The following is a 23,299-nucleotide window of genomic DNA, read 5'->3' on the forward strand; positions in this document are numbered from 1 at the left end:
AAGGAAGGATGGAGAAAAGGGGGGGAGGGAGAAGAGAATTAACTAGAAAAAGTACAGTAGTTATGGTATTGGTTGGAGCACTTTTAGCTTCTGGGTGGGTAGGCGAACTACTGAGACACTGATAATGACTCTGTATTTATTGGCAAGTCAGAGGAGAGAGCGGGATTTTAAGTGGAAGAAATATACAAAAATTTGGAAAGCATACGTGGTCTTCTTCATTTCATACTATTTTTAAAATTTAGAACAAGAACTTCATAAATTTATTTTGCTGTCCATTTGGATCCAGGAAAAATTAGCAAAAAAAATCCATGAAACTATTTAAATATCTTCACTAATGAAGATAATCCATATATAGTACATATTATATAGAATGAACAATCACGTAAAAACTTCTTCATTCATTCATGTCTAAAATTGTGATGTGAAAAGAAAACAACAGAAAACCACACACTAGTTTTGCAATGGCAAGCAGAAACACCTAAACGGTACCCTGGATTTGGAGGCAGATTTATTTAACATCAGAAGGGCACTGACTAGGAATCGTTTGCTCTTCAAAATATCAGGCCCTGAAGGCTCAAGGAGGGAGGTTTTCATGAGGATGGTTGCAAAGGGGGAGCATAGAGCAGAGAACTTGGCCGTCTCTGATTGGTTCTTAAAATATGCATCATAGTGACCAGCTGTGCATCACAGTGACCAGCCGTTTATGGGAGACAGAGGTAACATGAACTTGTAACAGGAACTGTTACCTGGGTAACTAACAGACTGTCTAGGGGGCACTTTCTGGACAGCTTATCCTTCTTTATGGCAGAGTGGTACTCCATTATATATAAAAAAAAACCCATATCTTCTTTATTTATTCATCTATTGTTGGGCAGTTGGGTTGTTTCCAAGATTTGCCTATCACAAACTATGCTGTTATAAACATGGTTTCACATACATTGCTGTGCTATGATGTTTTTAATTCTTTCAGGAAGATACCAAGAAGGGGAATAGCTGGGTCAAATGCATCCTCTAGTTTTAGTTTTTTGAGAAATCTGCACATTGATTTCCACAGGGTTGCACCAGTCGACACTCCCACCAACAGTGGAGAAGGGTTCTAGCTAATGGATGCACCCTGAGACTATATTTTTAAGTGAAGTAAATCACATATATGTTTAAATATTGCATTGTTTCTCTTGTGTGAGAATGAAAAGTGTAAATAAGGACCAAAATGTATAATAGATATTGAGAAGTGAGAAGGAAATGTTCAAATGGAAAGAGGAACAAGGCAGGGGTGGGGGAAGGAAGGAAGGGACAAGAAAAAAATAACAGAAGGGAAAAAATGGAAACAAAGCCTTTGTAAATAAGGAGGTGAAGAGGGCTTGAAGGAAGGGGAGAGGAATGAGGAAAAAAAGAAGCAGCAAGATATATCATGTACAGGCACCAATTCTTTATGATAAATGCTATTATGTATACCTAAAATAAATACCATTAAAATATTTTTTAACGGTGGAATACTGAGACACTAAAAAAATAAGAAAAGAAACCACACACACTATAATATCAATTTTCTTTATCACAAGGCATTTTATAAGCAATTATTCAAAGGATATACTATCTCAATTTTTATAGTTCAAATATTTCTTAATGATACTGTGTGTGTATGTGAATATGCAATCAAAGTAGAACTGAGTTTGTTTTCATTTACTGACTCCATGTATGAATTTAAGGTTCCCTCAGACATTGATTAGTATAATTAGAAGTAGTTACTTAAACTACAACTGGTGTTTCTTTTCCTACATTTTCTGTGCACTATTGGTTTCAGACTAAATAAATTTCATTCCTCCATTATAATCTTTTGCTTTATCACTAAAACATCTATTTAAAAATGTAATTCAAATGATAAAAAGTTGAAACGATAAGGATACAGGAAATAAATGTGGCAAAGAAATGATAAGCCTATAAAATACTACCTTACTATAAAGATTCTCTTGTATATTTAAGAGTTACATCTTCTCAGGCTTCTAAAACTGACTATTGTTACTTTCAGGAAATCCACAGGCCATTCCAAAGTGAATCTGAAGTTCTTGTCTCTTTTTTTTTTTGGTACTGAGAATCGAACTCAGGACCCTGCACTTGTCAGGCAGATGCTTATGCCAGTGAGCTATATCCAACGTGAACATGGAGTTCTAATGAGCAAGTCTCAACTACACTATGTTAAACTGTACCTCCATATTAAAACATTGTATACTAAAACCAAAATCAAATTCAATAGTATCTTTCATTTTTTTTTTTTTCTTTTTGAGACAAGGTTTCACTATGCAGTTCAGTCTGACCTTAAATTTGCTTTGTAGTCCAGGATGGCCTTGAAATCACAATGATCCTCCTGCCTCAGCCTCCTGAGTGCTGGGATTACAGACATGTGCTGCCATGCCTGGCCTTTCTACTTTTGACTTTAGAATAAGTTATTCTAATGAAAAATCATCAAGATTTTTGGGTAGCTTGAGCAGTGCTTTCCAAAATCTCAAATATATTATATTCCACGTGGTGACTGAAGTATAAAAGGAACCAAAGTTCCTCTTTGTGACACTTCTTTTACTACACTGCTAAAGCTTGAAACAAAATTCATGATCTCAGTTCCCCTACGAAAGTGTTCAAAATGTAATACAAAGAACTTCTTCAATGTGACATGTCATGAATTAGAAATGTAATATAAGCAGATTCTTCTGCAGAGAATTTTGTCTAAACTGAATTCTCCTGACAGTAGTCTAACAGGTGAAAAGCCAACTCATTTCAAGAAATACTGACTTTATCAGGAAGTGTTGCTTCTGTCATCCACAGGATAATGCAGAGACATCAAAGGAAGTTGTTTGCTACAGTAACAAGAGCGGCTAATGGAACAGGTAGAATGAATAGAGATAGCCAAATCAGAAGGTGCAGATTCTTATTCACAGTTAGCAGCTGTACAAATTACTCAGCCAATCCCAATACACCTTTCTCTGTACCACAGTGGTAATAACACAGCCTGCTTCTGAGAGTTTTGGAGAAGGCAAGAGGTAAAGTGCTTACAGTTTTCCCAGCATAGAACATTGATGCCCTAAATATATTAGATAACTATACCCTAAAAACTAGCAACCAATACAAATGCTTGGTAAGACACCATCAAGCACAAAACTTGTGCCATATTTCAAGGATTACAGTACTTGGATGAATTTATAAATACATTACCTCATCTTACTTGTACATACTTTTCATATATTTAGTAGATAATACTGACATTTTCACATTCTACACTGAAAGGCTGGAAACATCCTTCCTAAGAAAATATTTAGAGTTACACACAAGAGGATGACCAAAAGCCTACAGACAATTCCCCTAGGAAGACTGAGGTCTGTCCTCATTCATTTAACTAAAGTGTGCGTAGCTGCCTGGGTGTGAGTATGTTTATATTTCCACAGGTCAGAGTTTGGTTTTACTCCTAGAAATCACCAACTCCATTTGCAGTAAAGGCATACATCAAAATTTAAGGACACTTTCACAAAAAAACCCTCTAAGTAGCATTCCATTTGAATCCATAATACATGTGTTTTATGCTGGTATGTGGTAGCAACATTATTATTTTATTCAGATATTAATGAATATCCATAAGAAAATCAATCACAAAGGCAGAATACACGGTATGATACCTGTGTGCTTATGTGTGTGGTTTGCCTCTCGTAAGGATCTTTTTGTCCCAGAACAGCTAAAGTCTGAATTTCTGAGGTGCAGAGAGACAGAGTTCTCAGTGTTGGAGAGCAATATCGGTTAGGGAGTGAGCTTAAAAGAATTTACTCCTTCCCCTGCCCATAATTCACTAGAGAATCCTCTTCCACTACCAATAGAGTGGGAGATAAATTTATGTAATGATAACTATTTTTCATTTTCTAAAAATAAATTTAAAATATACATCATTTCAATTATACATGCTTCCTTCTACTCGCTGGTATAGAAACTACTAACGTGAGAGCAAAGCTGTCAGTCTCAAAAAACTTCCTGCAGCAAAATTCTTAAAACAAAATTCAGATCCTTTTTCTTTTCATGTTTTAAGCAGAGTTCGTCTTCTATTAGGAATAAGCGCCTGGTTTCTTTACCCATTTAGTAAGGTTTGGGAAAAGAATTCCTTCCTTCAAATATAATTATTTGATTTTCTGGAATGTCATCTTCTTGCAAAGCCACTGGTGTATATAACAAATTCCACTTAAATACAGGCATTTTGCCATTTCAACATGAACATTTAGACTGTATGTCAAGGAATACATAAGATCCGCATAGTCTTTCTCAATCAGGTCTTCATCCAGTTCACTTCCGAAGCCTAATCAACATCAAATATGGAGAAGCACCTTCAGTCTTTAATTCACTGTAGAAGAGAGAATGCAGGTATCAAAGAGGAGCATATTAAACTCTAGTGATATAATGACTCTAGCATCATCAATACAACCATATGACTCCAACTGAACCAACTGCTTTGACCTAAGAGTTGGCCACTAATGGATCACTCTAATCAGTTCTCCTATAAGCACTATATGGTAGGACTACACTGGGAGAAATTTAACATAGGCAGTGAATAGGACAAGTGTGAGGAAAAGCAAGGGGAAAGCCAGAGAGTAAGAGCCTGTGTCTGCCCTTCCCCTCAGTGGAGATCTGCCCCAGAGAGCACTGGAGATGAGAAATACAAAGCACCTGTTCCCCAGGCTGTCTCAGTTATCCAGGTCTCTCACAACCTGAATGCCTTTCCTCCCTGTGTGATTCCAGCATCTAAAACTATCCATGTGTGTACCTCTGTATGCATACACGCACCTATGTATATCTGCATATATAGATATGCATATCCTGCTCTTTGACAATACAGCTGCTCATCTTAAACAAGCCACTTCTGGTGTTTAACTCAAGAAACATCTGTTTTAATGCTCAAGGAAAAAAATATTTTATTTGTTTATACTTACATAGAATTATATATCTTGGGTAGCATAATAGGTTTGGCAAGAATAGATTTTAAGCACACATGATTTTATGTTTTTGCTTTGATGGCTACATTTGAACTCCAATCTCTCCCTAAAGTTATAATTCCATTTTACATCAGTGAATGCAGGTTTACCTAACCATATTGCCATATTTACATCATAAGGCAGCCAGTGGGCAATACTTCATTTTGCAAAAATGGGCTATCATTATACACTTAACATTGGAATTTCTACCCCAAAAATCACAAAACAAAAGGGATATTCAGATAAACTTCATCACTGTAATTAAAAAATTAGCATAACTTGACTCATCCCAAGTCATAGGAAGAAAAGTCTTTGCAACAGTAAACTTTTAAGCCATGCACGATGGTGCAAACCTGTAATCCCAGCTACACAGAAGGCTGAGGCAAGAGGCTTGCAAGTTCTAAGCCAGTGTCAGCCACTTAGCAAAATCCTATCTCAAATTTAAAAAGTAAAAAGAGTTGAGGGTGTGAAGCTCAGTGGTAGAGTGTTTGTCTAGCAGGTGCAAAGCCCTGAGTTCAATCCCCTTTAACACACACACACACACACACACACACACAGAGTACAGACTTTAAGTACTAAATGGCTGCACATTTTAAAAGTGTCCAAGGAAATCATTCTCACCAAACCATCCCCTATATACAGCCAGATTTGCAGCACTCAGCACTATCAGGGCTTCCGTATACTCCCAGTCCTTTCTGCTTTGCTCCTTGGCTCCATCCCCTCTAGGCTCCAAGGTACCCAGGCTGGCCACGATCCCTCACTACCCCCTGGGAAAGGTCTCTGCATGGAAGGAAGCATGACACTGAGCCTTCTCCCTTCCCTGTGAAGTCACGCTTGCCTTCCTATTCCAAAGCGTTCATCTCTTCCCCCACTGAAGTGACTACTTCTCGCCCTGCTTGTGAAATGGGGACATCCTTGAAAACCTCTCAAGGTTACCTTCTTTTGTTTTCAAAGTTGTGATAGTGGCCGAAAAGTTGAGAACTTAAAACCTGGAGGCCCAAGGATTTACAGGACTTCATTCATAATGGTTTCATCTCTAGTCTCTAATTACATACATCATTAGCAAAGTGAGACACTGTTGCAGGGAGTCGTAAAGAAAGAGATGAATCTGTCTGAATTCTTAGACTGATGCTAATCGCAGTGAGTCTGATTTTCCACCTCAGGCGCTGTGCAGAAGAAAGTTTCAGAAAATGAGATTCTGCCCTAGAGGGATCAGACTGAGAAATTTTAAAGCTGCTGGAAGCGGAAGTTTTTAATCACTTTTAAATGATACATGTAATTACAGGCTATGTTTTCTTTTAAGTGATAATTTCCTAGAGTTTATGGAAATGAGATTTGAGTTCAGATTCAGATTCAGCGAATAAGAACAAAAATTAAACATTAAAACCTGATTTAGATGGTTTCAACCATGATTATGATTGCTTTCATGAGTCACTATTATTGTTAGAAATCATTCATTACTAGGTTGGTGTTAAAGATACTTGTTCTTGGCCATGCAGAAAATAATATCACCTAACTTAGTGATATTTACAATATCCCAGATTTAAGAGATGTCATGAAAATTTCAATGGATACTAACAATTCAGGACTAAAATGTTCACCAATAACTTAACAATATCAACAACAGAGGAAGGAGGAAATATAGATGATTTATCACACTTGGAGAAAGGGTTGAAGTTGAGGTTTGGCAAACAAGAAGGGGAAAAATCTAAACTTCTTCATTGGTTTATTCAGTAAGTATGGATATGCCAGGCTTCACAGATTCAAGGGTGAATAATATTAATATAGTTTTGAACTCAAACCAGGAGAGACAGTAAACAATGATCACCTAAGTATTAAGGGATAAGAGTCTCAAGTGGGCTGAATGTCAACTCTGCTAAACAGAGACTATGAAGATGGGAGTAGGGAGAAGAAAGCTCTTACCTCGTAGAGACAGCCTTACAAATTTTCATTCTAGCAGTTTCCGACCAAAGAGCCACCTTGGTTTTCAGTTCTTTATTCTAAAAGTAAAAAAGAAAGTGTAGCAATCAGAAGATATCTCATGGCTAGCTTAACCCATTAGCGATATCCTTAATGTTCTGTTCAATCCAGCACCCGCCTAACTCCTCGGCAGAATGTTTATAAAAAAAGCCAGTTAAAAATCATTAATACTTCTCTGAAGTTATAAATTCACACTGCGAACTGTATAATGTACCAACGAATTAAAACATAGTATTTTGATTTAGCTTATAAAACCCGTCAGCTGAGCTATCTAGGTTTTTTTTCAGGGATTCCTTTATACTGGCAAGAAAATAACTTATTAAAGGAATTTACTAAACATACTCCTAATGTTGATAACACAACTGTATCTTTTGTGCAACTGCTCACTTTTAACCCCATGAAAATAGACATCATCTCTACTGTTCAGAGTACCTTTAGCCTCCTCAGTTTTCTCCTGGAAGCTTTATATTCTTCATCTCTACATTAGTGATAAATGATACATGTCCTTCTTTTCATGGATAAGTTGTTGGAAGAAACAAATATCAGATAACTACATCTCCTATCTGAAAGCATTTTCATAACTGTATGATATAATAGATAACTCTTGATAAGAATATAATCTCTCAAATACAAATCTTTAGCACCACCATTTACCAGCTATGTGATCTCCTTTAGGTCACTTAATCTCTTTGTGCCTAATACGGTGTCTTTATCTGTATAACAGACATAAAAGCCCCTTCTTCCCAAGTTTAACATGAGTTCAAACATGTAAAGTACTCAGCTCAGAACCTAGCACAGATTTTATGGCTTAAATTCTGTTGGTTATTGTTTTCTAATCTAGATACAATTTTTATAACTGAATCTGAGGTCCAAAGTCTTTAAGTGTCCAATGTCCCTTTAATGACAGAGCTTAGGGTCAAGTTGGGACTTCCCAGTCCAGTGACAATATTTGCTTTAGTATACAACTAAGCCATTAAATTTCATTAAAGTGAGACTCAAAAGAGAGAAAGATCACCAACAGGGCTCACTGGCAGGCCAGAGGTCCTGATATCAGGCTAGATACCTTAAAGAGCAGTGCACACCTGTCTCGCCACTGTCAGCTGCCTTGTGTGCCCCATGTGCAAAAGGAGATCAATACACGTGCACACACACACATGCACGTATGCATGCATACACACACACATGCAGTACCTACACCACAGTATGCATCATGCATCCTCTGTGAGAAAGGAGGACAGCAGCAAAACTACCAACTCCTCGCTGGCTCTGCACCTTGGTTCTCCTCAGCACAGGGTAGCAGAGGTGATAGGCAAAAGACCAACCTGACTGAGGACAAGACCAACAACCTGGAGGAGAGTTTCACACTAGAACTGAGACCAGGTAAGTAAGATACAGCCTTGGCAGACAGGCTTGGAGTGGGTGGGAGCTAGACAAAAATCCATGGCGATCCCATTAGAAGCTCAAGCTCAGGCTAGGAAAATCACAGGATCTGTATTTTGTGGTGGGAGGCCAGGTTTTGTGGGTATAACCTTCAGAGGGGGCATCTAAAGGAGAATAGCATTTAGCCCAGTAGTCTGTTTGATTTCCAGCACCACTGCCTACATCCAGCAAAAACTAGTCTGATTTACTGTAAGTCATTATCTGGGTTGCCTAAGGGTCTACACTAAAACTATTGCTCTCTTTGCTTTGGTTAAGCATGAGTGGTTCTTAGGGGTCTTAGGTTTGTTAGTATCTAATTCATACTTGTTGCTATTGTTGTCAATGTCTTTATTATTATAGTTGAGGTGACATAGTTGCTGTTGTCTATTGTTCTTCTTTGTATGCCAGTATCTGGATTGCCTGGGGGTTATAAACAATATTGCAGCCTATTCCTGGAGATCTTGGCACTGGGCCAAAGAACTTGCACCTTCTCCCAAAAAAGCCAAAGTAGCTGGATCCTGGGACAGAGCCAAAGGCCAACAGTCAGCCACGCCCCCTAGATATATGCAACAAAAGTACCCACTACCGTGAACCAGCAAACCCTAGCACATCAAACAATCAAACACATAGATAGAAACATGAGAAGACAAGGCAAAAAACAATGCCTCTAAAAACTCCAACTCTTTAGAGCTGATCTAGGAGGGTGGAGAAGGAAGAAATCATAAAATACACAGACGAAAAGTCTCAAAGTGTATCTGTGAAAGAAATAATTCAACAAGGTGCTTGGAAAAAGAAAGAAAATATAACTAAACAGATAATGATCCTAATGAAACCAATGACCCATGCGCCTAGAGAAGACGCTAATAAAAATCCAGGGGAGGTAAGGAAAGAGATGCAAAACATGAATTCTTAGCACAGAAAAGGATGAGAGTCCATGAAAAAGTTCCAAGTAGAAATCCAGCAGATGAAAAATAGGATTGAAAATGTAGGCAGCAGGAGTGACTAATGTGAGGACAGAGTATCAGATCTACCTGACAGGGTTTTGATTAGTGATTAATTAATGAACAATACCTTAAAAACAACAAGAGGTCATGAAAAAATGGATCCAACAGCTGCTGGATGACTCAAAAAAGACTAATCTAAGTAACTGGAATTAGTAAAAAATCAGAAGATGCCACAAAGCATATAAAAATCCTGTTTATAGAAGTAATAGCTGAAAACTTTCCAGACATGGAAAAAAAATTTCACACACAGATAAGTGAGTCACTTAGAACACAGAATAGCCATGATCAGAAAAAAAAAATGTACTCCACACTACATCAATGGATCAGAATAGAGGAAGCAGAGGGAGGACAGGGGAATGGCATTTAAATCAGCATTTAATTGTCCAAACAATATGAGCACAAACCTATCCCTTCAACAAACTGTGAGAAATCAGCAGTATAATTATCTTAACTATTATATATATCTATATATCTATATATATAGATATAGATATATGAAAAAATCCTTAACCAGATACTGTCAAACAGAATGCAAGTCACATCATGTGCAGGTACACATTCTCTGATGAATGTGATCATTATGTATATCTAAAATGTGGCAATAAAATCTAATGTAAAAAAAGAATAGATGAAGCAGAAACAACCCCAGGCTCATTCAGCTGTTTGATCTTTGACAAAAGGGGCAAAAGACATACACTGGAGGAAAGATAGTCTATTTCATAAATGGTGTGGGGAAAATTGCATATCCACATGTAGAAGATTGCATATAGATCTATATACTTCACTGGGAACTAAACTAAAATCAAAATGGATAAAACATCTGAATGTTAAAACAGAAACTATCTGTTGAAAAATAAAATAGGTACAACTCTGGAAGACATAGGCATAAATAAGGACTTTCTAAACAGTACCCAATACCTTAAGAACTAATACAGAGAATCAACAGATGAGATCATATTATATTCAAAAGCATCTGCACAGCAAAGCACAATGCAATAAAATGAAGAGACAACCTAAAGAATGTAAATTTTTTTTTTTTGGCAGCTGTTCCTTGGACAGAGAACTAACATTTAGAATGTACAGAGAACTGAAAGAAATTAGACCCCTCCACAAAAATATAAAAGACTCATTCAAAAACAGGCTATTCAAATGAATAAACGCTTCTCAGAAGAAGTATAAATGTCCAATACGTACATAAAAAAGTGTACAATATCTCTGGCCAGTAGAGAGACAAATTAGAACTATAGTGAGATACCATCTTACTCCAGAAAGAATGGCTGTCATCAAGAAAACAAATAAAAAAATGCTGATGAGGACATGAGGGAAAGGGACCCTTCTACTCTGCTGGTGGAAATGTAAACTAGTACAATCACCATGGAAATCAGTGTGGAGATTCCTCAAAACCAGAAATTGCATTTGTCATAGATATTTCTTTTCTAGGTATCTTGCCCAAAGAGTTAAGAGCATCATATTACAGAGATACATGGATACCCATGTTTATAGAAGCACAATTATAATAGCTAGATCTTAGAAATAGTGTGTAAATCCATCAACAGATGAATGAATAAAGAAAATGTGATATTTATACACAATGGAGTACTACTATGCCATAAAGATAAACTTGAGACATTCATAGGCAAATGAATGCAACTTAAATAAATGAAACAAGTCAGACACACAAGCTTAAATATCACATCGTTTCTCTTATAAGAGAATATATAATATATATTATATACACATATATAATATATACAAATTAGAAAGAGAGACAGGGAGAGAGCAAAATAGAAGAGAAATAAGGCAGTAAGGAGGTCTTTCTCAAATGAGGGAACAAAAGATGGAGGGAGAGGGAGGGAGAGGAAGGAAGGAGGATGGGGGAAAAAGAATAAAAGGAAACAGTGATAATGAAAATGGATCTTTTGCCAATGGGAAGGGGAGTAAGAGTTGGAGGGAGCAGGGAAGGAGGGCAGTCGTAGGGGAAGGAAAACACCATGTATTATGTTTCCACACCAACTCAGCATGATACATTTAGTCATTACGTACTGCAGACATGAACACATAAATTTTTTACAGAGATAAAAAATTCAGTAAGGAAAAAAGGCACACCTGTGTGGAAGTGTCTGGGACTGACAGGCGACAGTGAGGTCATGGCTTTGAAAGAACAGCAATACGTTAGCTCCAATCCTTGTTAGGAAACCGAGTCATAGAGTGTCATACAATCTAAACCTTAACTGGCATTTCTAAAGACTTGCTGATTTGGAGTAAGCCAGCACCAAAATGCATGGTTTCGAGAAACAGACATTGAAAGTTTTGGCAAAATGAAGAAAGCCAGCTGAGCTTGGTGGCACAGGCCTATAGTCCTAGCACTCAGGAGGCTGAACGCAGGAGGACAGCCGAGTGTTCAAGGCCAGCCTGGGATACATGGTGACTTCAAGTCTGGATTATATAATGAAAAGTAAAGATGAAAATAATGAGTGCCTATCAAATAAGACTTTTGTCAGGTGTTTTGTATACATTCTTTCCTTTGATGGGGCTCAGCTCCATATAACACGCATATTATGCATTTTAACAGTATTTATATTATATATTAAGTTATATAAAGTTAATGTGCATAATGTTTATGATATATGCATAACTTTATTAGTGATACAGAGCTGGAAAAATTCAAACTGACAACTTAGCTGCTCTGGTAAACCATGGAGAGTATGTGCAGCTTAGTACATGGATGCTGAGGCTTTTATTTATGCAGCCTCTTTGACTCCAAAGCCCATGCACCTTTTTTTTATGTGTCCGCAAGAACTAGCCCAGCCTCCTTATAAGTAGGAAAACCCTGATTCCATGAGATATGGAGATTCAGGGATTGCTGAAGTGATTCCAGAGATAATGAACATGAAATGAAAGAAAGCAAAGCATCAGGAAATCAATCATTGATCATTTACCTCAACCATTCTGTCTCACATATATGACCAAGTTATTTAGTCCCTGCCTCATGTACAACACTGAGACAGGACTAGAGGAATGTGAAGAGGCAGAGAAAGGATGGTGTCTTCTCCTTCAGAGTAGAGGACACACACTATGGTCAAAGTGACAGAAAAAGCACATGAATATTAAAAAAGAAATTAAATAAAAGCAACTCAAGAGATGCCAAAAAAAGCAGTAAGGAATTAATAACTACAGCAAAAATATAAACAGAAATCAGTGGGACTTAAATAATTTAGGGCATTTTCAAACAGATGGAGACTTAATCTGGATTTTAATGACAAACTGAAATGAATGAGGTGGAAAAGAGCGAGAAAAAAAAAAACTAAGACCATGATTCTCTGTGTGATCCTGGGATTGGTAATCTTGACATCACCTGCATACTTGTCAGACATACAAATCCTCAGTCCCCTGCCAGACCTACTGAACTACAACCCAGTGCCTGCTGGTGTGCACTAAGAAGCTTATCAGAGGGCTCTGCGGTCTGCTCATGGTACAGAGCTCAGGACTGACAAAGTGATTTTCAGTCTTGGTTATGCATTAGAATTGCAAAAAGAGACCTAAAAGTGATGAATATCTGAGTCCCCACCACAAGATTATATTCAGTTATTTGTAGTCTGGATCCAGGTGTTTTCCAAATTCTGCAGGGGATTCTAATGCATGGTGAAGCTAAAGAACCACTGAAGGGAGGAATCAGAATCAAGATGTGGATTTTTCCCCCATATCTGTCCTAACATCCGTATTGAGTAATAACTAAAATTAGAGCCAACAGCATCAGGTACATTAATCATTTCACTGTGATCTCTCAAGAGTTATTCATTTAAACCTCATCCAGGAAATATACTTCAGATTTGATTAATTGATAATGAAGATGCTGCTCATATAATGGAGATAAATCTAACACACACTCCAAAAAAGTGCAGCTATGTATCACATGCCAAGTATGCGGCTGAAACAAAAGCTGCCCCCATTCAGTCAGTGTTTTACAAGTTAAAAAGCAAGCAGAAAGGCAGTACTGTGATGACAGCCATGACTGGAATAAGAATGTTCTGAGATTGGACAATTATATAGAAGCTGTTTGGATGTGTTCCAAAATAAACTTTTATTTTCTCAAATTGGGGTGTCCCAAACAATAAAAAAGCATATGTTATTATATTTGAGCTTTTCAATTTATTTCAGCTTCCATTTTGATTTGTTCCATACATGAGAGTAAGGTTTTTTATTCTTAACTCATACCCTTTTCTATTTTTTTCTTTAAGTAGGATATTCATATGAATGTGTTTATTATGGCACTCATTTACAAAACTATAAATAACTGGTCAGATAGGTTTGTCATTATTATGACTCTATCCTAGGATAGTTTATTGACATAGTTTTCCAAAATAATGGTTTTTTGCACATGTAATCTTTTATCAACATAAATTCTAAGAAGTAAAGTTTCAAGATAGTAATGATTATACAAAGTGGGATAAGCTTCAAAGATTTACAAAATGGTGTAATTTTGTAAGATGTCATTTCCATATGAGCAGGTCATTAGTAAAGAAGGTAGAAATGCATGAGATATAAGATGAATGTCACAGTTATAAATTATGATGATGAAAGATATGGAAAAGTAGAAAGAAAGTAAATACTTTGGGGAGAGTTAAGCAGAAAATCTCTGATGATACCTAAATAAGTTTAAAAGAATTGAAGTTTTTAAAAAGTAGAGTACTTTCTAAAAAAGTATATGAATTAATTTATCCCCTATTTGGAGGGAAGAAAAACATGCTAGGATAGAAAGAACACCACAGAGAAAGAATATTTCTTTCCATGACATGAAAACTAAAAATAAAATAGAAATATTTAATGTAATAACTGAGACAGTGGCTAAAAACAGTGTAAATCATTGTGAAAATTTAATGTTATAACTATTCATTTGAAAATATATATTGTGTATATGTACACATATTTCATATACAGACACACAAACACATACTTACTTGATCACCCAGTTAAGTGATGGCAGACACTGGGGTGGGGGTAGTCATCTGATAAGTGACATTGAATAAGTTTCCTAACTTGTCTGAGTTTCAGTTTTATTTCTTGCAAAACATAATGAATAATAACTTTCCCTTGGAGTTTCTTTGAGGATTAAACAAAGTGAAGTATGGCCCAGTAGCACAATGGATAACGTGTTTGACCAAGGATCAAAAAATTAAGTATGTAGCATGTGTGAAAACAAGGAGAGTGTTTTAAGTATGGATCAAAAATGATGCTTGCTATATGACTTAGAAAGCTGATTTTTAAAAGGGTTGTGCAAGTTCTGCAGGCCATCTTTCATGAACTGAGTCTACCCATCTTATTATTTGATAAATATCTAAATAGAGTGATCTTAAATTTGCAGTATTAGGCTAGAACGCCTCTGCATGTATCATTCCAGTTTATGCACTTCACCTTCAAGCACTGTCTGGGGATTGGCTAGGAACTGAGACACAGTGGCTTGTCCATTGACTGCACTTAAATATCTGGACAAATAACACCTGCTGAGTGACACTCTCCCTAACCCATGTTGCTCTCCGACCCCTCACGCTGTCCCATTCCTGCTGAAGTACTTAGCATTCCCTAATTAAGCTTTACATTTACTTGCTTACCTATACTCACAATTAAAAATCTAAGCAAGACAAGGTCATAGGCAGTCTGACTCAGCACTTACAACATTTCCTGGTACATCATAAATACGCAAAAATACTTGCTGAATACATAGAATAATGTGATTTGGAATTTTTAGAGCTCAAACAGACAGATAACATTCACAGCTGACAAGAAACAGATTTACCTACTGAGGAAAACACATTTTGAAAACATAAAGACACTCATCAGATACTGCTACTTTTTGAGGTCTTATTTATAAAATAAAATATTAGAAAACACTGGGCAGGGTTAAGCTGTATACAGGGAACTGAAGACAACACGGAGGGGTGTTGTCACATCACTCTGAAGAGTCTGCAGCAGACCAAGGATCCAGGAGAGGAGCACACGTAAGACTGCGACTATCACCACCGAGCAGCAAGTCAGCAATCACCTGCTGAGACTGCAGTGTAAAACCAGAGTACAATGGAAACAGACCAATCTGGGCCAAAAAGCCAACTGGATTACTGTACACTCTCTGGGCTACGTTGTCATTTTATGGACCATAAAATTTGTTTCAAGGATAATATGAACAGATACAACTAAAGAATATAAAACTAAATTTGAAGCAATAGCACTATTGAAGCATTAACTGTTTGGTGAGGGTTAGTACTTAATTAGGTAGGACAAGCACTCAGGACAATAATGAGGTGACACACCAGAGAAAGATACCTATTCAAGATACAAAATGTATTACATAGCCACAATAATTAAAACTATGCTATTGGAGCCAAAGTAGGCTGAGAAGCTATTGGAACAATTTAGGGGAAAGGATACTAGGGAAAAGGGGAAAAATGCAATCAGTTATACTACTATCATCTCTTAGTTCATTAAAAAGGAAGATCTGTGCTAATATCAATTGGAGAAATATATATGTCCATATTTTACACCCTGAGCAGCTACTTTAAAGATAACATGTAATGTATTAACTATTGTCATTCTCCTATTATTATGTTGTGAAATTTTGTTTTACCTTTTTTCACATAAAATAAAAAAAAATTAAAAGAATGTAGAATACATGGGTATTTCAAATTCGTTCACTAGCCAGTGAATCCCAGAGGGCAGGGCTCAGGTCTGTTTTGTTTGAACACTGTTTTTCTGGGTCTATACTGTAGTAGTCACTGGTCGTACTCACTTCCCCATTGATGAGACCCCACATCCAACACCATGGCTTACAGGAGAGGTTTATTTTGGCTCACGGTTTCAGTCCTTGACTGGCTCCAAGGCAGAAATAGGATGGCAAAAGGGCACAGAGAAAAAGGTGCTCACCCATGGCAGCCAGGAATCATAGAAAGAAGTGAGGAGCCAGGGATAAGAGAGCACCCTTTCAGGTCAAGTCCTCAGTGACCCACATCCAACCAGACTCTGCCTCCTAACAGTGCACGGAGCTACGGAACTCACCAGGGGATGATTCTACTTAGGAGTACGGTGCCCCCATGATCTAATCACCTTCCAAATACATGGGGCTGTGTGGGACATTCTGGATCTAAACCACAGCATCACTCAGTAAGTGCTTGTGGAGCTAGTTATATAAGCATTAATGTGAGAAAATAGATGAAAGGACTCACAGTTTTAAAAAGTATAATATGATACTCATTTATATTCTATAACTTTAATGTGTACAGACAAGTATCTAGTAGAAAAATAGGTTTTCACAGAAATATAGACAATCTTGGGGCTGGGGATTTAGCTCAGCGGTACAGTGCCTGCCTGGCAAGCACAACGTCGTGAGTTCGATTCCCGGTACCAGAAAAAAACAAAACAAAAAAACAACAACAACAAAAAAACAGAAATATAGACAATCTTGCTGAGTAGTTCCCCTGTGGGTGGTATCTTTGTGAGTGATTTTTTTTAGTCTATTTCAATATCCCTATGAATTAATTTATGTGCAATGTATGAATATATATTAGTTACAGAAATAATATACAATACAAAAGTAATATACATACTCTATTAATAGATAATAGAAAAAGGATTTTATATATATAATAGCAAAAGCATTTTATCAAGTAATATTTTCCAACTGGCCACTAAGCAAGAAAAACTGAAGAAATTTCTTTCAAGAACATTGTTTAGGAGGAAAAGATTCTTCTCATGAATCATATAATCTCAAGATTCTCAGACCCAAAACACAAACAAACAAAAAAATCCATTATTGGACACGAGATTTGAGCCTATAATTCCAAAATTTTCAGCTGTACAGAGCCACAAGCAGTATCTTAATCCAATCAATGGTCACATACATCCTAAAGAGAGAAAGCCTAGGAAGGCATGAGGATCAATGAGCTCTCTCCTCTAGAGCAAGAAAAGAATGGTAGTCCCTGGAAAGAGAGAAAAGGGAAATAAAGCTGTAAGACCAAAGGCGTCAAATATTTCCAACCTATATGTTATTATGATTGTTTATTTTCTGATTGGGAAATCAGGAAAAACATGGTGGTGAAAGACCTGCTGAGACCATGTTCTGGGGGCACACTCATGATGCTCCACTCTGGTCTAGCCTGGAGAGGGTAAAAGTCCCAAAAGATGACACAGAGTTCCAGTGGAAGCCAGAACATCTCTGTCTCTCACAGGAAAGGTCAACACTAGTAGGTAGATACCAAGTAGGAACTCAAAACACTAGGGATAAAGTAAAAAACACGACTGGGTCTGGTAGTTGGATATGAGTCATTTGACAGAGACCAAGGGTGACACAGCAAGAAAAGTGGAGGTGGAGGTGCTCAGGGGTGCCCTAACCTTAACTCAGGCTTCACTGCATTTTTGTGAGGCAGGGACACCCACAGTAGGCCAGCCACTGAAATCCAGGAAGGGAATACAAAGGAAGGGGAAATGAAACGACAAGAAGAAAAGCCTATCTTATCATAGGAAATTAGAAGTATCACCCAGAGTTTTAAAACACTGAAAATAAGATAGTTGTATCTGACTTCTAAAAGTGAGATGAGCCCTTAGGTAAAATTTGGATACCAGGATGGATGGAGATGAAGAACGAGGAGAGAAAAGGGTTTCTCAGGCTTATAAAGAAACCATGTATGGGAACAAAGGCAGGAGGCAAGAAGCTTGGTCATCTGGCTAGACTGAAACTGACATCACAGGGGCCTTGACCAAGCTTCTATACAAAGAGGGCATCCTCTGTCTCACTAATACAGTATTCTGGAAAATTTGGTTGAAATTTTAACAATTATTTAGTATTATTTAATAAGTAATGCTAATAACATCAATAATTTGATAATATATTTTAAATGCATAAAAGTAATTTAAAATAATTGAAGAATTATTATAAGACCTCACCCAAGATATTTCTTGTGCATAACACATACACAAACAGACACTTGTTAGAAGACACCTGTATATACTCACTGCACATACAGTTACACATAGACACTCAATCATGGTCACATGTAAATTCTTTTTTTTTTTTTTTTTTTGGTTTTTTCTCTGGTACCGGGAACTGAACTCACGACCTTGGGCTTGCCAGGCAGGCGCTTTTGCTGCTGAGCTAAATCCCCAGCCCCTAATCATGGTCACATGTATTTTACATGGACACACAGGTATAGTGTCACACAGATATACAATCATGTACAAGCACATTCACACACATGCATACACAGGCTCACTGATACACACACACACACACACACACACACACACACACACACACACACACACTGAAATGTACCAGAGCTTCTCTTCTTACCTGGGCTTCAAGTATGTTGACCTTTTCTTTCAGATTTTCAATTCTTTTATCTTGTTCCTTTAAAGTATTTTTTAATCCTTCCATCTAAGAATTAGGAAACACAGTTGGAAAAAATCTTGTCAGTCCACAGGGACTAGTTACTTAAATCAGAAAATATATCACTTTCTGAGGTCAAACGATGTCCAGCAAATAAAAACATGAACTCTCACAGCGCTAACAGACCCAGCAGGCTCCAGAAAAGCACAGGCGACACCTGGGGAGGAAATCACTCCAACGGTGCCATCACACATTTCAAGTCTGCAGATAACCTGCTTACACCCAGTTCGGCAGAGCACATCCTGTGGAAATCAGCACTGGTCATCCCTAGGTATCTTAGCAACCTGATAGCACCATCCTCCAAATGTACCAGCTGGTGGGAGTAAGGCAGGGTCCTGCCTGGCATGCACAGGCTCCCTGCAGTGCAGAACTTGTCAGCCAGCAGCAAGATGAGATAAGCCTGCTTTACCAAGAGGCCACAAGAAACTGTAGGAGGAGTGATGAGGTACAGAATTGTGCTGGGAGAGAAGGCACACTTGGACTCTAAAGCTATCTCTCACCCTCAGCTCTGTCTCTGCACCTCTCCAAGCCTTGGCTTACTCTTCTGTAAAATGAGGGTGTAGGATGCTCCCTAAGTTCCTCCACGCTCTTAAATCACAAAACTTTTCAGCCCGTTGATGAGATCATGGGCAGGCAAGTATAAATGCTACATTAATGGAATGACGGGGAAAGACTCCTTTAGAAAACAAATGTCGAGTATGAAGTAAAAACATCGAATGGAGGTCTGATTTTGAGCGCACATCTGGAAGTAGATACTACATACCCATGCAGTCTCCTATCTGGCTGGCAGCCTACCATTCTCTCTTCTTTTCACCTGTCAGCATGTTCTTAGAGAAGAGTCAAACTATTCTCTACCCTAAAACATCTTCTAAATATACTTATTCTTTATGAGGTTACAAAATCAGACAACTGCTTACCCTGGAAGGATCTCACTCTCCTAACCTACAAATATTATAAATAAGAGTGAGCAGTATCTGACTCAGAGCACTTATATGCAAATCAGTGAAACACTTTAAACCAGGAAAATGCAATATCCAAAGCTATCTTTGTTGAGAATACGACAAGTGTTGGTGCTGCAGGCAGGAGAAGGCACTGAAGACAGAGCCACACCTTGTACAGGAGAAATCAAAAAGATACGTCAGCAGGGAGAAAAGTCTCATTACTTCTGAAGACCAGACCTGCTACTCATATTTGGACTTCACGTGATAAATGTACCATCTAGAGATACGCGTGATTAGTCTGACCTCCTGAATGATGCTGCGCAGGTTCTGATGCTGGGAGTGAATCACAAACTGCAAATGCGAGATCTGCTCCTGGAGAATGGAAATCTCCATCTGAAGATCCTGGCAACTGGGAACACAAAGGAGAAGAAAGAGGGAGAGGAAGCTTTACTAACATTTCCTGTACTCTGCTGCCTGTGTAGCTAGACCCTCCTCACATACCCCATGCTAGGAAACATGTGTGGGTAAGACCTAAGATTCATGGCCCACATAAGACACACTGAAGAGAAACAGCCTCTGATTTGCACAGGCACTTGAATGACACTCTCAATTCATGTCAAAAACTCCTCTGTGAGGCGCTCCACCAGATATCTGAGTCAAGTTGTGTGGTGCCGGGTGAAGCACTTCCATATGTAAACTGCCTTGCCTATGAGCTTCCACAGACCTGGCACTCGTCACAATTCACATAGAGATAGCAACACACCAAAATCCAATTGCACAGCTTCAGAATATGCTTTGGATTGCCTATGTTTGTCTTCTGTTTGTGGCTTTCTTTTGCCGGGGGGAAGCCCTTTACTTTAGGTAATTCTACTTCTTGTAAATATGGAAAAGAGGAAAGAAGAGGTTAAATTTCAGCTACTATTTTTGAGTGCACATAAACCATTGTGAGAAAAGATAGATCAAGTGCACATTTAGATTATTCATACTTTCTCAAAGCTCCTTTTGGATAACTAGTATTGAGCACATAGCTTTTGCTGTTTCTGTCTTTGCAATATTAGTTACAAAGCCATATGCACTGTGGCAAGACCACCAAGCTTGGGAACACAATATTCCTGAGAAGTCACTCAACTTTCCTAAGCCTCACTACAACAGACACACTGACATCTTCACTTTTACCACTTTATGAGATTAATGTACAGTATAGACCTAAAGAAATAAAAGTGTTCGTGCTTTTTGAAAGTAATAAGCATTTGCAAAACATGTGTCAGTGTGATTTTGGCCTACTAGGATTTTACAAGTAGTAGCTCTCATACAAGGCAAGCATAATTCTGTATTTCTATAGCTTTTATACATATTATAAAGATGATGGAAATAGAAACTCATATGACACTATAAAACATGTTCTCATTAGAAAAAAGTTATCAGTCTCTGTTTCATGTCATGTACTAAAACATTACTTCTCAAATTTAATACACATCAGGGATCTTGTTAATTCTAGATTTTGGTCCAGGGGGCTGGTGCAAGACTTGATACTCTGCATCTACAACAAGCTGAGTGTTGCTATGATGCTGCTGATCCACAAACTGTGCTTTGAGTAGTACAGCACTAAGCCACTAAGGGCGTCTCAATAGCTCTCAGTATATAATATAGTCTGTCAGAGCTACATGATCCCTCTTTTGTGTTTGAATGAGAGAGACTTAGAAAAGTTTAGCTCACTGTGGAAAGGGTTAATTTCCACAAAACTATAGTACTCCTTACACAAGTATGAATAATGTATCATGATGACCATTAGTATTTATTTATTCTATTCAATTAAACAATGTATGTTATAAAAGTATTGTAACATATGGCACACAATACATGCAGAATGTTTGTTTTGCTCATACCCTTAGAAATGATTTAAATACTCATGATGGAACTTAACAAAACTAATCGTGGTGTATACATGCCACTTTTACCCCATGGCATACATGTATGTATCACAGAGTTAGGTCCAAAGACTTGATTCATAATGAAGCAAGGTCTTCCTAATGCTACAGAATAGATAGTCTTTCAACAAATTTTGCTGAGTCTACTGGATATTTGTGGAAAAATTAAAGGAAAAAAGAAAATAAAATTAGTCTCTACCTCAATTCATAATAATAATAAGTAATTCTACACAAACTCTGAATAAAATCTGAAAACCAAAATAAAGCTCTCAGCAGATAATAAAGTTTTCAGAAGATAATATAGAGAAACACATAATAATAATTTAACTTCTTCCTTTCCTATCCTTATTCCTTTTATTTCTTTTTATTATCTAATTTCTCTGGCTAGTGATTCCAGAACTATATAAAATAGGAATAGCGACAGTAGACATCCTTGCCTTGTTCCTGAATTTAAAGTGAAATTTCAGTTTTGGGCCATTTTGTGTTGCTGTTGATTTGTCATACATGGGCCTTATCAGATTGAGATAAAGATCTTCTATTCCAGTTCTCTGTAAGGCTCATGAATGGATGTTGAGCTTTGTCAAATGCTTTTGCTGTACCGATTGAGATGCTCATATGATTTTGGTTTTGGTCGGTTGATACAATGTATTACATTTACTGATTTGTGTGCATTGAACCATCTCTGCGTTTCTGGGATGAATCCTACTTGGTTGTGGAGTATAATCTTGATAATTTGCTACATTCTGCTTGCCAGTATCTTATTAAGGATTTTGCATCTATGTTCATTACGGAGATTGGCCTGTAATTCTCTTTTTTGTTTGGATCCTTCTCTTGGTTTGGTATTAGGATAATGCTTTCCTCCAGGAATGAATTGGGAGTATTTCTTCCTTTTCAATTTCATTAAGGAGTTTGAGAAGTAGTGGCATTAAGTCTTCTCTAAATTTCTTGTAGAGTCCAACAGTGAATCTGTCAAAACCTGGGCTTTTCTTTGTTGATAGGTTTCTAGTTACACCTTCTATTTCTTTGGCTGATATTGGGTTATTTAGTTTTTTTATTTTGTTTTGTTGATACCAGAAATTGAACTCATGACCTCATGTTGCCAGATAGGTGTTGTACAGAGAGGGAGAGGCCAAGAAGAGAAGAGGACAGAGGAGAAGCAATGAAGGAGTGAGCCAGAGACACTAGAGATAATATTTACTCACATGAAAACATCAAAAAAATCAAGAAAGGAAGTTGAGGAAAGAGAGAAAAAAGACGAACAAAACAAAACAAACAGTAGAACTTAAGCCTGAACTACCATAAAAAAATAGCAGAAGGAAAACAAAACAAACAAACAAACAAACAACAATAACAACAAAAACAATGAAATTCCTCTGGCGCCTTTAGTTCTGTGGTAGTGTCCAAGTCAGAGCTCAAGTCTGTGCTGATCAACCCCGCCAAGTGTGCCCTAGGATTAGTGCTGGGTGCAGGGCTGATCTTGGCCTCTGGATGTGGGGGCTGGGACCACGCTTCATCCAGCAACTTTCTGTATGTCCCTCAGCAGCCCACCCACGTCTCCTCACCCGGGCTTTTCTGTGTCACTCAGTGGCTG

At 37.6% G+C, this 23,299-nt stretch overlaps 1 protein-coding gene across 15 annotated transcripts in view; it reads right to left on the reverse strand.

Moving 5' to 3' along the window:
* Positions 1-2,344: 2,344 nt before the first annotated feature.
* Ccdc68 (coiled-coil domain containing 68) overlaps positions 2,345-23,299 on the reverse strand; it is a 67,498-nt gene continuing 46,543 nt past the window's right edge. For all 15 annotated transcript variants that reach the window (XM_005372956.2, XM_013510892.1, XM_013510885.1 and 12 more), the window contains 4 exons: positions 20,084-20,189; positions 18,744-18,827; positions 6,927-7,003; positions 2,345-4,375 (listed from right to left, as the gene is read on the reverse strand). In XM_005372956.2, coding sequence (XP_005373013.1) covers positions 4,318-4,375; positions 6,927-7,003; positions 18,744-18,827; positions 20,084-20,189 — 325 coding nt within the window. In that variant the 3' untranslated portion in view covers positions 2,345-4,317. The remainder of the gene's footprint in view (positions 4,376-6,926; positions 7,004-18,743; positions 18,828-20,083; positions 20,190-23,299) is intronic.

Source organism: Chinchilla lanigera, unplaced genomic scaffold, assembly GCF_000276665.1.
Source record: "Chinchilla lanigera isolate Chin_1 unplaced genomic scaffold, ChiLan1.0 scaffold00001, whole genome shotgun sequence".
In the NCBI taxonomy this organism is placed as follows: Eukaryota; Metazoa; Chordata; class Mammalia; order Rodentia; family Chinchillidae; genus Chinchilla; species Chinchilla lanigera.